At 38.0% G+C, this 14,060-nt stretch overlaps 1 protein-coding gene across 1 annotated transcript in view; it reads left to right on the top strand.

Moving 5' to 3' along the window:
* The window catches only part of LOC138022305 (serine/threonine-protein phosphatase 4 regulatory subunit 1-like), a 63,567-nt gene extending 50,165 nt beyond the window's left edge, over positions 1-13,402 (top strand). The window contains 5 exon segments of the mRNA XM_068869412.1: positions 2,873-2,993; positions 7,874-7,989; positions 9,019-9,179; positions 10,550-11,067; positions 11,373-13,402. Of these exon segments, the coding sequence (XP_068725513.1) occupies positions 2,873-2,993; positions 7,874-7,989; positions 9,019-9,179; positions 10,550-11,067; positions 11,373-11,408 (952 nt within the window). The 3' untranslated portion in view covers positions 11,409-13,402.
* The last annotated feature ends 658 nt before the right edge of the window (positions 13,403-14,060 follow it).

Consider the following 14,060-nt stretch of genomic DNA (forward strand, 5'->3'; position numbering starts at 1 on the left):
GGGTATTGATGAAACAAGTTCCTGTAAATCGTCAGATGGATTCTGGCACAATTCAGAAGTAGCCAAGTCCTCATTCAATGAGACTACGTTGACTGATTGCAATTTTCTCGAGGCCCCATCATTTTTGTGGTAGTGCACTGTACATTGCACACTAAGTCACTGGGTTTTAAGAGAATAGTGTCCGTGGTGCCAATAGGCCCTCAGCACGTGCATAAATCATGAAAATAAACAGGTCTGTTGGAAGCGTGCCTGAGTTTCAACAAAATGAGCCCCAAAATCGGCAAGAATGTGTGACGCTGATGAACAATAAAGCAGCTGCTATTTCCAAAATAATGGAATTACCTGGTGATAAATAACCTTGTCTAGGAGAGTAAATTTTTGACTCAGAAACAATGGCCAACCTCCATCAAGAATTGTGCGATTGTGATCTTTGTGTTAAATTCGCAAATTTCATGTCAAACTTTTTAACACTTGAAAGAAAAAAAGCCAAACTAACAAAAAAAAAACCAGGTGTCTGGCCATCATTTTGACACAGATGTATCCTTTGCTTCGCGAGTAAAAACACAAGGTAGCTTTAATTTTCATCTTGTTGAAATAAAGGTCGTCTATCTATTTATCACGGCGCCCGCTGAATTCGATGTCACTTCGATTTTGCGATTTACTTGTGCAGCCAAAAGTACAATAGGGAAATTGAACGTAGTGAAAATCTCCCAAAATGTTTTTCGCTGATGGTAACTTTCTATTTGCGGTTCAAAATTTATGTTGTTATTGTGTCGCAAATTTTGTTCCTGATGACAAAATCTTTTATTCTTGATCGACCGTTCTGGAAACGTCCTTGTGCTCTTCCTAAAATCTGTGTATCAATAATTATTTTCTTTTGCATCAATATTTGTTTTGCATGGAGCTGGCTAACGAAATCTGTACCTTGCTTAGTTAGCATTGTTGAGCATTAAAATATAATTGTTTTTGTTTTTTGAGGTCTCCCATCCAGATACTAACCCGACAGGGCTTAACTTCAGTGAACTTTTGTATTAGACAGCTGTCAGACACTCAAGTGCACTCTTAAACTTGTGGTGAAAAAGATATTGTAAGGGAACCTGAAAATGATCAACATGTCAGCCTCGAAGCCAATGTTTCTCGATTCCCTTTTATTTTCTTTAATCTTTCTGGGTTTAGTATTTTGCTGGTAACCACATGTCTTCTCTGGGGAGGCCCGGTGGCCTCATGGTTAGTGCGCTGGACTCCGGATCGAGTGGTCCGGGTTCGGGTCCTGGCCGGGGACATTGTGTTGTGTTCTTGGGCAAGACACTTTACTCTCACGGTGCCTCTCTCCACCCAGGTGTATAAATGGGTACCGGCGAATTTAATGCCGGGGGTAACCCTGCGATGGACTAGCATCCCATCCAGGGGGGAGTAGAAATACTCCTAGTCGCTTCATGCCACAGAAACCGGAGATAAGCGCCGGCCTGATTTGCCACTAGGCTCGAAGCAGACTTTACCTTTTACCTTACATGTCTTCTCAGTGGTCTATTTTACCTGAGACATCTACCAAGGCACTATAATGATATACCGTACCAAAACAATACTGTGCACTATTAGAGCTACATATTACGCGAAGACAGCTTGAATGTCCTGGAAGACAAAACGCTGCTCAGTTGACAATATGGAATAAAGCGCTGTGTTACTGCACTACCATACGTTGGCAATGCGTGCCTACTTTTTACGTTGATCCGAGGTGAGCATTCCGAGTTGATCTACTCCCACTTTTGCACCTGCCTGTCTTAATAGAGCCGAAGCACCAGAGTGTTGTGTATGGAGAAAAACATTTGGGCGTCCCAGAGAAACTATAATATAAGATAAGGTAAGGGAACAAAGGCTGCTTATCATGTGACTTCAAGAACCAATGAAAGCACATTTTTTGATGTGTGATTTCATTAGACAAACTGACCTGACGCGACATCGTTCACGTGAATATTTATGATTGTGAGTGAAAACACATTTTTTCCATTTCTCTGACCATTGTGTTGTGAACATTTGCTACTCTATTATTTATTTCCGAACCAGCTATATACCTTATTCCAAAATGGCCGTCAATTTAAATATTCTTTTGTTTTTGTTCAAATAAGCCCTTGATGCCTCGTTCTTGAGCTGAAAATTCAAAAGAATATTTGGCCTTGAACGAGGCATCAAGGTCTAATTTCAATAAAAAGAAAAGAATATCTAAATGGCGGCCATTTTGGAATAAGGTGTATATTGAGTGAACTAGCGTACACTGTGTTCTTATCGGCCCCGGTTGTCAATTTCGGGCTCTGTGCCATTGTCGAGTAGAACAGTTTGTTGTTGTGAACAATTTAATTTAATTTTCATAGGAAATATTATTGTCTGTAAACTACGCAATTAAACGATCAATTTGACATATAATTCATGGCTGTACCTGACAAAATAAAAATTCTCCAAGTGAAACAACCTTCATGTGTTGTTCAAGAGAGTTTGATTCCCCATGACATGTTTCACACTGAAACGTCTTTGGCGATTTTATACATGGCATTGATTTTATCTAACTTAATTATTGTATGTTCTTGTTAAAATTACGGCCGTTCAAAAATTACAGCAGTGCTTTCAATATGATTGCAAAACATATCGACATTTACATTGTTGTTTGAGATACAAATTATGCAAGGGTTTTTCTTACATTTATATTGTTAGATGCAGTACTTTGAAATCAAAAAAATACAACCACTGTTTAGTTTTGTTCCATGAATAGCACTCTGATACAAATCTTCAAACTATGTATTATATTGACTGTCTCATTGGCACTTAGCGATTGCTACTACTAGTAATTTAACTTATATTAATACTGTTTCATTTTTAGGCAATTAATGTTGCTTTGTGAGCTGTATGCACCCAAACAAGTACTGCAATTCATTTGTCCTATCGCCATTTCCCTTGCTACAGACAGAGTAGCTGATGTTAGGACAATAGCATTTAAATTGGTTAGTATTCCGACAGTGGAAAGTAACATAATACATAATTTTATTAATGAACTCTGCCAGCTACATGTATGTAGGTTGTCATTACTGGGTTGCCATATGGCAATCCAGTCAGAACACGGGTTAAATTTAGTCGTTTTCTTTTTGTTCTTCTAATTTTTGTGTTGGGAAAGTATTTCCTGTCACTCCCCTGCTAAGTGGTGTCTTTGTGCAGGGTCCTCTGCGCGTATTTTGGTAGGTTTCAGAGGGAAGTAGAAATGCGTAGATTTCTGTGGTGGACACAGTAGAATATTTAATAGACCAATTTCGATATATTAAAATTCAGTCCTAAACAAAAGACATCATCTCGAGGCTCTGGGGAATAAAGTCATACAAATCCTTATATTTATTCCCCAGAGCCTCGAGATGATGTCTTTTGTTTGAGACTGAATTTTAATATATCGAAATTGGTCTATTAACCTGCGATGGCGTCGAAGTCAAATGGCGTTTTGGTGGGTCTTTAAATAAAATATACCTTTATGGAGCTCAAAAATGGAACGTCAATTGGATAAACAAGACAGGCGGTGCAAAGTAAATGTCTGGAATCTTAAATGCGCTGAGGAATGGACTTCGACAACAATCTTTCGCCTGTCAAGTCGTAATCAAAGTGAACTGTATTTCCAATATTTTACCAATTGTGGTGTTATGTACAACACTGAAAACAAATGGAAAATTCTCTGGTAACTTATGGCTTTAAACAAAATCGAGCACCTTAAGTGGATCTGTGATCTCTGTTGTCTGGCTATTTGTAGTTATTTGCATTTTTTGCTCAACTCTGCACAGTCTTCTGGTAACAACTGGAAATTTCACTAATTCTTGTTATATTTTATTTTGTGCTCAACTCTGCACAGTCTTCAGGTAAACAAATAATTGAAAATGTGACAGCCAAGAATTATTTGAAAGAAAGCTTGTTGTCTATTTTGTGCTTCATTATCATGGAAAAAGTTCTTTATTTTGTTGCGTATGGTAACTTGACACGATTGAGTTTCTTGTCTTCACGCACGCAATGAAATAGGAAGGGTTTGTGCCTCTAATAGCAAATATCTTGTTTCTTTTAAACAAATTTTTCGCTGGAAAAGGTTTTTGTGACATTTTCCTCGGTGAATTCATCATGTTGTGTAATATTCGAGCATACAGGGGTTGAAATGTGATTCGCGAGGAGACAGGAATTTTTTTCTTTCTGACAAATGATTAATAGGTAGCCAAGATTTCAACGTGAAATTATTTGGGAAGCAAACAATATTTCTTTAATTTCCTGGTCAATCCAGTTTATTGCTTCGACTTGAAGGAGCAATAAACTGGAAGATTGTTTACATTACCCATGCGTTTTGCGAATTTTGAGTGTCATGAAATTACATGAAATGCGTGACATAGCTCCTTTGACACAAGGATTTTTCAACAATATATCGTTTTAATCCAACTTAAAAACATTCAGATAGTAATTAAGGACGGTGCCTACTAATTCAAAGGTATGTTTGCGCGGTTTACTGAATATACGGGAAAAGCAGATCTTAACAAGTGTTATTGAAATCCAAAAAGAAAATTGGGGGTAACCACACATTTTTCAAAGATAATTATCAACAATATTTGTAAAGAGCTTTAAAATACAAAGCAATGTATGGTGTCTCTGAAAAATGCGTGGTTACCCCCAATTTTCTTTTTGGGTACCGAGATCACTTGGTAAGTTCTGCTTTCTCTGCATAATTTTGAACCGCGCCATAGCAAATCCGAATATCTCGAGATGCGCAGAACATATGCGCAATAGTAGGCACCGTCTTTAACCATTTCGTTTGCTTATGTGCTTGTCAGCATTGTGATATGCGATAATTCACGAGTCTGTTTTTGTATCTCATAGATGTTTAGATTTTCAATTGCAAACTCTGTTTTAATTGGCCGCTCAACGTCATGATTGTGTAATAGTTCACGCTGAAGTCAAAATTGATACGTTTGTGAGGAACCCGATAAAGAAGGCTTCCAGACCCGACAGATGAAATGTAAATATTCAGTTAAATATTACAACAAAATTAAAAACCCAAAGACGGAAGTTTCTTGGCTAAAAAATACGTTGTTTCACTCTAAAGACGACGATTAACATTCTTTCCTGTACACAAAGTGATCACGTGCACCTTTATGGTTGCCTAGCACGTGATCGATTTCTTCCTTTTGACAGAACATCATGAGATAGACAATACATGGCAGCCAAGGGCTGAATTGCGTACCGTTAAAATGTAAATAATAACAAAATTCCTAAATATATAATAATGCTACATAATAAAGTACTATTACTTTCGAAAAGCTATTTACAAGATCTAAAATTAATTTATACCGTATTTATATTAAAACTTGACTTAATAATAAAACTATTTCTTGCGCGTTTCGTGTTTATTTTAGGAATGTCGAATTTGCGTGTTCGTCGAAGCGAATATTTGCAGGCCTGATGTGAAGGCGGCAATAATGCCCATAGCCTATAATCTGAATCACTTAGGATCTCATTGAAAAGCGTAGCACAAATATTACTGTGGTGGACGCTAAGCGGCGCTATCTCCGTGTGAGTAAGAGCTTCATCGTAACTGAGGCTAGGGAACATGATTTTTAAAGCCCTCTTCTGGACTCTCTCTAATTCATTAACTAAATACTTTGGGAGTGACTAATAATACACATGGATCGCATAATCTAGAACTGATCTTACACGTGATGTAAAATAACCCTAAGTCATCGCAGGGAACCTTGGCCCTTTTTAGCTGAACTTAAAAGTATAGCCTTTTGGCTGTCTTTTTGATAACATGATTTACATGGGTGTTCCATGATAGATCACTTGTGATTGTTATTCCTAGTAACTTTGCACTATCAACAAGCTCTAGCTCTTTGCCATGTACCCTAGTTGGCTCAAATATTGCCTTATTGCTAGCAAAAGAGATTCGGAGCTCTTTGCATTTCTCATTATTGAGTTGGACTCTGTTAGCCAGGGACCACTCGGCTACCTTATAATTCGGGCACTACTAACCTCGCACTTTCCGACAACTTCAGAAAAATGTGACCTTCTCCTTGATTCATGGAAGTCTGAGACTGCAGAGATTTTCGTGTTTTTGCGATCGATTGTCATTAATCTTTCGATGAGAATTCGATTCAAGGTTAGATATAAAAGCTATGTTATATTTTTCTTCTTCTGTCTTTTGGCTTGTCTTTTACTGTTAACTCCCGGCTTTTACGGTACTTTTTGGTGCAAACGTAAAGCCAAACGTTTTTGACCTAGCATCAGATTAGACTGAGAAGAAGAGGAATTATGAAGCGGAAACAACATCTTCAGTCCTTCCTTAGTGTGTGCAATAAGCGTTTGCTTAGTGCAACTGCAAGACATGCATGACATGCAGGAAAACGTCCGTCAGAGCAATTTGCAGCTAGTTTTTTTTGCAGACTATTTAAAGAAGAAACGAGTGCATTTTACTCAAGAGCGTGGTTTGTTATCTTTAAACTGAATTTATTACCAAAGCTTAAAAAAACTAAAAGACCTCAAAATGGGACAGGAGATTACAAAATCATTAAATGAGTGAGCCAAAGGGTCTCTGCTGGCACGTCGTCTGGGTGACCCCTCAAGTGGTCTTAATGACCCCCCATTTGAAAAAAATAACTGAAACGCTGCAGTTCAATACCACCCAACTCAGTGCCTTCTGTTTTTGTGTAACACGTACCACAGGCAACCTAGGGTACGCTCATTTTTTTGACTTGAGATATTCCTTTTGCCGCTCACTGTAATTAACTCCCTTTGAGTATATTCTTATAAAAAATTGCACAACGAGCCAATTAAGGCAAGTTCATTTGCAAAACTAGTGGCGTGGAAGTAGGACCAGAGTTTTTCTCTTGCCTGTTTAAAGGCCTTTGCAATGTAAGGTGGCTGGCCAAGGTAGCCAATTAATACTTGCTCCGTCAAGCTTCCATATAGGTTTAGTGTCATTATTATTTTTACTATCATCATCACCACAGCTACCACTGTATCAAAAAAGAAATGAATTGAATGTGAAATGTGAATCTAGTTTGGACCCAGCCAAGTACTTTTTTTTTTTTGGAAAATCTGAGAAGGAGCTATTTGCTTTTCCACAATCTCTCAGGCAGTAAATTTTCATGAATTGGCAAAAGGAGTGCAATAGAAAAGGAGTGGCCATACAGGGTGACAACCATAGACGAAGTCATGCTGCAATGCTTAACAAGGCAGCTATCTCCTATGTGTTGCTAATGTTATTTTAACAACCTCAAGTTAATGAGCAGCATAACTGAGTGCTTCTCAAGTTAAGGTTCAACTTGACTATTTATCTGATGTAATATAGAGTCATTACAGAACAAAGCTCTCCATGTTTTCTTACTCCAACGTAATTATGCAGAAGCACTTGCTGTAACTGGCTTTCAGCCCCTTTCAGTGCATTGATTAAGAAAGCGAAGGAAACTGGCAGACCCCATGAAGGACCTTTTCCATGAACAAAGATCTTTGAACCTACTTGGTCTCAAAAGCTCATATCCTGAAGAAAACGTTTTGCATAGTTTATAACCGTGAAGTTGAGTAAATTATGATAATTTATGATTATTTAGCTATTATTATGTACTATAACTATTATTATTATTAATATTATTGTTGTGTCTAGCAGGTATTTTCTGTGACATATTACTGTACTGTAATTCAGTTTCCAAGTTGCAATAGTGATATAATAAACACATCATATCATTGTACACCAATGTTAGAAGAATTTTCCATCGAGGGGTTTATGCTCAACAAATGGTTTCCCTTTGTAAGTGGTAAACTACCTCCTTCTTCACAAACCAGATACCAGATTTTATTTCTCGAATCTCTTTAGATTGGTGTTTTACTTCAAAGACTGCACACTTGCCCCGAAGATGGTCCTGTACATAAGTATGTATGTGACATCATCAATAAATTTGCTCATAGCCCACAGTGGACCAGACGCCAAGCGTGAGTATGTAACTAGTAATCATTGAATAGCAATCTTGATAATTTACTAACTGTTCATAAAACTCGTGCACCTGTTAATAAAACTGTGCACCGGTGGCTTAGTTGGTTGAGCACTGAGCTGCCATGCAGGAGGTCGTGAATTCGACTCCAGCCAGAGCAACAATCAGGGTCTTGAGGTAACTGGGGAGAAAGTGCTGCCTTTCTAATTACACCCTCAGATAGTTAGACTTTCAAGTCCTCTCTGATTAGGATTTTAAACCATAGGCGCTGTCTCGCAACCTTTCCTGTTCATCAACAATGTGGTCAATAACGTACCCTCACTCTGTTCGTGAAGAGTAGAGGGGAGACCCCCGGTGTTGTGGTCTGTCCTCCTTTCTCATTCCTGGGTTGGGTGGGTGGATGAGATCAAATATGGACTGATACGGGCTCCCGGAGGCGCCTTTATATGCTGACGTCCGATCTCACCCCAGAGAAAGAATAGGCCTTTTTCGATATTTTAAGAAAAAGGAAAGTCAGTGGCTTCATAGCTCAGTTGGTTAGAGCGTCGCACCGGTATCGCGAGGTCACGGGTTCAAACCCCGTTGAAGTCCTGAATTTTTCAGGCTTCTTTACGCATTTGCAAAAATTGAGTTCATAACTGCGAGAATCATAGCTTCACTTAATTTCATATCCGCAGTTCATATATGATCCATTTCATATATCATTTCATCGTTAAAAAGGGAAGTGTATGATATGCAAATATATTTCGCATTCATTCCAACGTGTTTCTTTTGTTTTTGTCCTCAATGCCTCACTATCAAGCTGAATATTTGATATTTCGAAAATTGCTTGTAGTAAATCGCCATGAGACTTTGTTATTATGTGCAGTATATAAATCATAAACCAGAACCAGAACCAGAACCATAACCATAAAACTCAGTTGAAAGTCAATTCTTTGTTTTCATTTGTTATTTCAAGTTTTTTGCTCACTTAATTGACAGTTAACGTACACACCCCACTGGCCTCACAGTTTCTTCCTTGATTTCCTAGATATGCACAGCTTTGTGAGAATCTTTTGGAACAAAATGCTGAGACAGGGGAACAGTTCAGCCAAGAGTTCTTACCAAGCTTGTTATTTCTTCTTGCTGATCCTGTTCCAAATGTGCGACTCAGTCTGGCAAGGACTTTGGCCCAAGGCATTTTGCTGTCAGGTATGATTTCAATTACATAGCATTAGAGGGGGTTTTCCACAAGAGGACATATTTCAGTTTAATTTTTTTGTCATGTTGGGGTTAGATTCAAAAACAGCGTTGAAAGACTGTACTGCTAGAAGCCAGCATCACTGAAACCTTTCGATGTATTTTTTTAAATTTTTATTTTATTTTATTAACTTTGCCAAGCTGGCAGAGCGCCACAACAGCTTGCGCCAATTACTGTGGCCCCTTTTTTACCCTCCCAACCATGATAACCAACAGAAGACAGACCACAACACCGGGAACTACGTGCCCTACTCTTAGCGACAAGTGTGTGGGTTCTTTTACGTCCCACAGGATTATTAACATTGAAGGGTTGTGAGACGTGACCTCCGGCTTATCGTCCTTATCCGGTGCGCGGTATGAGTCTAGCAATTCTGTATAAACATTCAACATCGCATTTTGAGAATCCAGTCTTGTTCCTTTTTCTACTGGATGTTATATCAACATCTTATCATATTATATGTGCATCAGTGATGGTGATAGGGGCCTTTGCCAAGCTGAGATAAGTTTTTGAGAACTTCAATAATCATTCATTCTACACATTTCTCTACAGTTATTTTATTTACTTAAGGTGCGTTCGAATGGGAAATCCAGATTTAGATCTTAAAATCTGGATCTTCGATTTCCAATGGTTTAATTAAAGAATTATAATACAATATACGCTCCGTTCTTGGCTAATAAGCCCTAATTCTGTTAAATATGCCAATACGCGTTGATAACGTCGTACATCAGCAGTCAATATAAGCATCACAACTAAGTTGTTCATCTAACTCGAGGCCCAACAGCTTAACGCTCTCGGCTTGCTCTAATTTGCAGCGATTGAGTTGTATCTCAAATTTCCCGGATCCTTATTTACTTAAGGTGCGTTCGATTGGGAAATCCAGATTTAGATCTTAAAATCTGGATCTTCGATTTCCAATCAGACAAAATCTGAAAACGGATTTTCTCGCGGATTTTGGCTAATTGAAATTCTCCCTGACATGGATTTCCAATTAGTGAAATCGCCAACAACACATTTTGTGTCCGATTGTAAATCCGAAGATCCAGATATAAGATCTAAATCCGGATTTCCCAATCAAACGCACCCTTATACCAGATAATCTGCGTCTCTAAAATAGTTATTTAAATCTACATTGAGTTGCTGTGGAAATGTCATTGCGGGTTATAATGGCTTGGCTACTCAGCTGCAAAGTTTATACCGGTACTTGTTAAATACAGCTGTTCACACAAAACTTACCAACAATTCGATAGCAAAGTATATAAGCCAGCGCATATTTGTATAAAGTTATGTTATGTGTGATTAGCGGTGTCTTGCTTGTCTATAGATTACTTTAAAGACATAGATGGTGAAGGAAGAGCAGCAATTAATTCAGCTATACAGAGGCTTCAGCATGATTCAGACAGGGATGTAAGATATTTTGCTGGTGTCGAGGAAGAAGCCTTGGATTTAATATGTGAAGAGGACCATCAGGCTGTATCATCTTATAATACTGCTGAGGTAGAATACGACATGGGGAGTAATGTCTGTCTCCATGGGGAAGAGTTTGATTGTAAAGATGAAATTGGCAAAATAAGCAGTGATCCCTTAGACGATTCAAAAGAAAGTGGAGATTTCAGTAGTAGTGTAGAACAATTGCAAGATGGTGGTCATGCATTTACAGATGACGCTGACATGGAAGCCACTGTTGGTACAACAAAATGGAATGAATTTGTAGAAAATGGAGAGAGATTAGATACTGAATGTAATGCTGTGGCTGTAGCTCGTGGATTTTCTTGCGAAGAAGGGACTAGTGGTAAATCAGAGAGCGTTAAAAAGGGACAAACTCAATGGGCATCAAACGAGGTATTCATTTTATTTTATTTTATTTTATTTTATTTTAGTCAGTTGTTTTTTCTGATGACTGAGGAACACAACCATGATAAGCACGCATTGAAAGAGTGACTTATTTGAAATTCAACCTGGTATTGAACAGTGTCTACCAGACTCATTATTTTTTTAATGTAAAGAGTTTTTAGGGGATACTTAAACGATGACTGTAAAATTTATTGCACTTTTTCTTTTTGTGGTGGTTGTGAAGATATCAGTGATGATAACAATGTCGTTCAACAGTGACCTCTTACACATGTTGTATTTTTCCTTAATTATAGGATTGTATAGCAACACATGAAGGAGAAGCAGCTTGAGCTTTGTAGCAGAATCAGTCACTTTCAAGAGAAATCTTAAGTGTTCCATTAGTGCTCAAAAATGTTATTGTACATGCATTTTTTTCTCTTAAGATGAAATTTGACATAGCAACCAAGCCTCCTTGGAAATCTAATAAGTTCATTGAACATAATTATAAGTGCCCGTTATTATGGGGCTATTGCAATGACAAGGCATAATTTATGAATGGTAGTAATTAATATCATTATTTAGTATCACCCAACTAGTGGACTAATGCAAATCCTGTATTTTGATTGGCTATGCTACCAGAGGACTATTAGTAATAGTCCTCGAGTAGCGAAAAGCGTGACGCTTTCCTCCGTTTTGTTCCCAAATAAATATTTCTTCAACTTGCATTTGCTAACTTTGTTATTGCCTTTTCTGTCCGACTAAGTTGGGTGATACTAAAACAATTAGACCCTTCGCCCTCAAGGGCCACGGGTCAATAGCCCATTCGGCTTCACCTCATTGGCTATTGACCCGTAGCCCTTGCGGGCTGCGGGTCTAATTGTTAAATAGAAGTTCCATAACTGCTCATTCTTCATGAATTTCAAGCTGTATTTGTACATTCGACTTAATTTTGTGGTGGATTCTTTCAGATGGTGTTGCGCCATCGCTAATTTATGTTAATTAACTTTCCTGCCTTTGGTATTTTAAGACTAGTATTACTGATAATGTACACTGAAAATATATTTTTGGAATTTTTGTGTTAAGAATTGATGGCTTTTTTTAATGGAATGTAGCCTTTCCTCTCCAAGAGTGCCTCTATAGATTAGGGAAATCATCTGGCAGTATCCAGATGAGAATCTGTTATTGGTATTTTTAGAGATGAAAAAGGTGAAGAAAGGGTCAAATAATAATTATCATCATCATCATTCTATTTAAGATATCACTCACTTACGAGGTTAAATCAATTCTAAAAGACACAAGGTATATATGGCAATCATATGGACAATCTTAGTCCCAAATAAAATTTGAACCCATGACCCTAAAAGATCTTGTTGGATGCTCTAACTATTAAGCTTCTGGAGACTAAGGTGAGTGAGGACAGTAGGTGGCTTTGACTAGAATCACAACTGACGCACCATGGTATTTCTCACAGAACGATGGCTCTGATGCTTAATTAATGTGACTGTGCATTGCAGTTATGGGCTGAAATAATGGCCCCTTTGATAGGAAGGTGGACAGCGCTATCCACTGGATAGCGTTGTCCACCATTTGAACAACTGAGGTCTGTTGATTTGATTACTTAACTGTGTGATGCGGCTCTGGTTAATAGCACATAGATTAGCCTTGCTCACCACAGTCTCCAATCGTTCAGTGGTTAGAGCATCCTGTTAGACATTGTTGGGTCGTGGGTTCAAATCTGATCTATGTATGCACAGCTGAATGCATAGATCACTTTCTCCGACATTTCGAATGCGATTTCACTGAAGTTACAGAAAGGGTAAGTTTGCTTTTACCATCAGTGTGCAAGAGGATGTGCATTTAGGCATGCTGATTTTTCACGCCGCAAACTTCATTTCCTGGAGGTTTATATATATTGACAGCCTTAATGGTTGCTTTCAATACCCTATTCGGAAACCGTGATTTTAAAGAAAATTTGCATTGTTTAGGTCAAGAATGCTTGGGTTAATTACAAAAATATCACACACCAGATTGAGCGTTTTACATTTCGTTATGTTTCTTTGCCATCTACTCCAAGCAGACATAAAATCCCCAAAGTTGCTTCTGCATTGTGTTCGTGTCTTTCGTAATTTTTTTTTATTTCCATGTAAACATGACCATAAATATAACAGACGATAAACATTTATCAATTTCAAGATGATTACCGGTATTTTTCATCGTAAAAGTATTCAATTATCATGGGTAAGGACCTTTGATGCCACCCTTTGAAAGTTTTATGTACCAATCCTCACGGTACGTCCTGTTATTTTGTTATTTTCATATTAAAATTCTTTTTTTTTTTTGTGCATACTTTTGCGTTTTTGCTATGTGACGTCTGCCACATTGATGCAATAGACCATTTTCGAATTTTCATGGCTCGACTGGATCTAGCATGAAATGGAAGGTATTGCGGCCAGATTAATTTGTGTGTGAAAAGATTGGCCTGTATTAGACTCCACTTCATGCTATATCAAGTCCAGCCGTGAGAATTCGAAATTGGGCTATTCTAGATCTCCTCAATCGCATATATGCTCAAAGGATACTGAAATGTCCTGGACTTGAGTCACAGGACTAATTATTTTAAGCGTATCTAAGGAATGTTCGGTCAATTTTAGAACATGGGATGCAAGCACGGCAAGACATTCCGATTAACTCGTCGGAAAGGACAGACACTATACAAAAGAGGGCAATTAAGGTCATACGTCCAGTATCCTCATTGCCGAAGATTTATCTCTGGTGTGTTTAGTAACTATATCAACCAAATGTCTTTCCTTGTTCCAAGATCCGGAGAGAGAACTACAGTCTCGATAACAGGCCAAGGAGAACATAGTGAATAGACGTGTTATAGCCATGTCATGTCAATTTTTTTATCTAATTCACTGTTACCCAAAAACGTGTTTTTTAATCAAGAAAGTGTTTTCATTTAAACATTTCTACCTTATATGAGTTTAATTCTTGGCATTATA

The sequence above is a fragment of the Montipora capricornis genome, chromosome 10, assembly GCF_036669925.1.
Source record: "Montipora capricornis isolate CH-2021 chromosome 10, ASM3666992v2, whole genome shotgun sequence".
In the NCBI taxonomy this organism is placed as follows: domain Eukaryota; kingdom Metazoa; phylum Cnidaria; class Anthozoa; order Scleractinia; family Acroporidae; genus Montipora; species Montipora capricornis.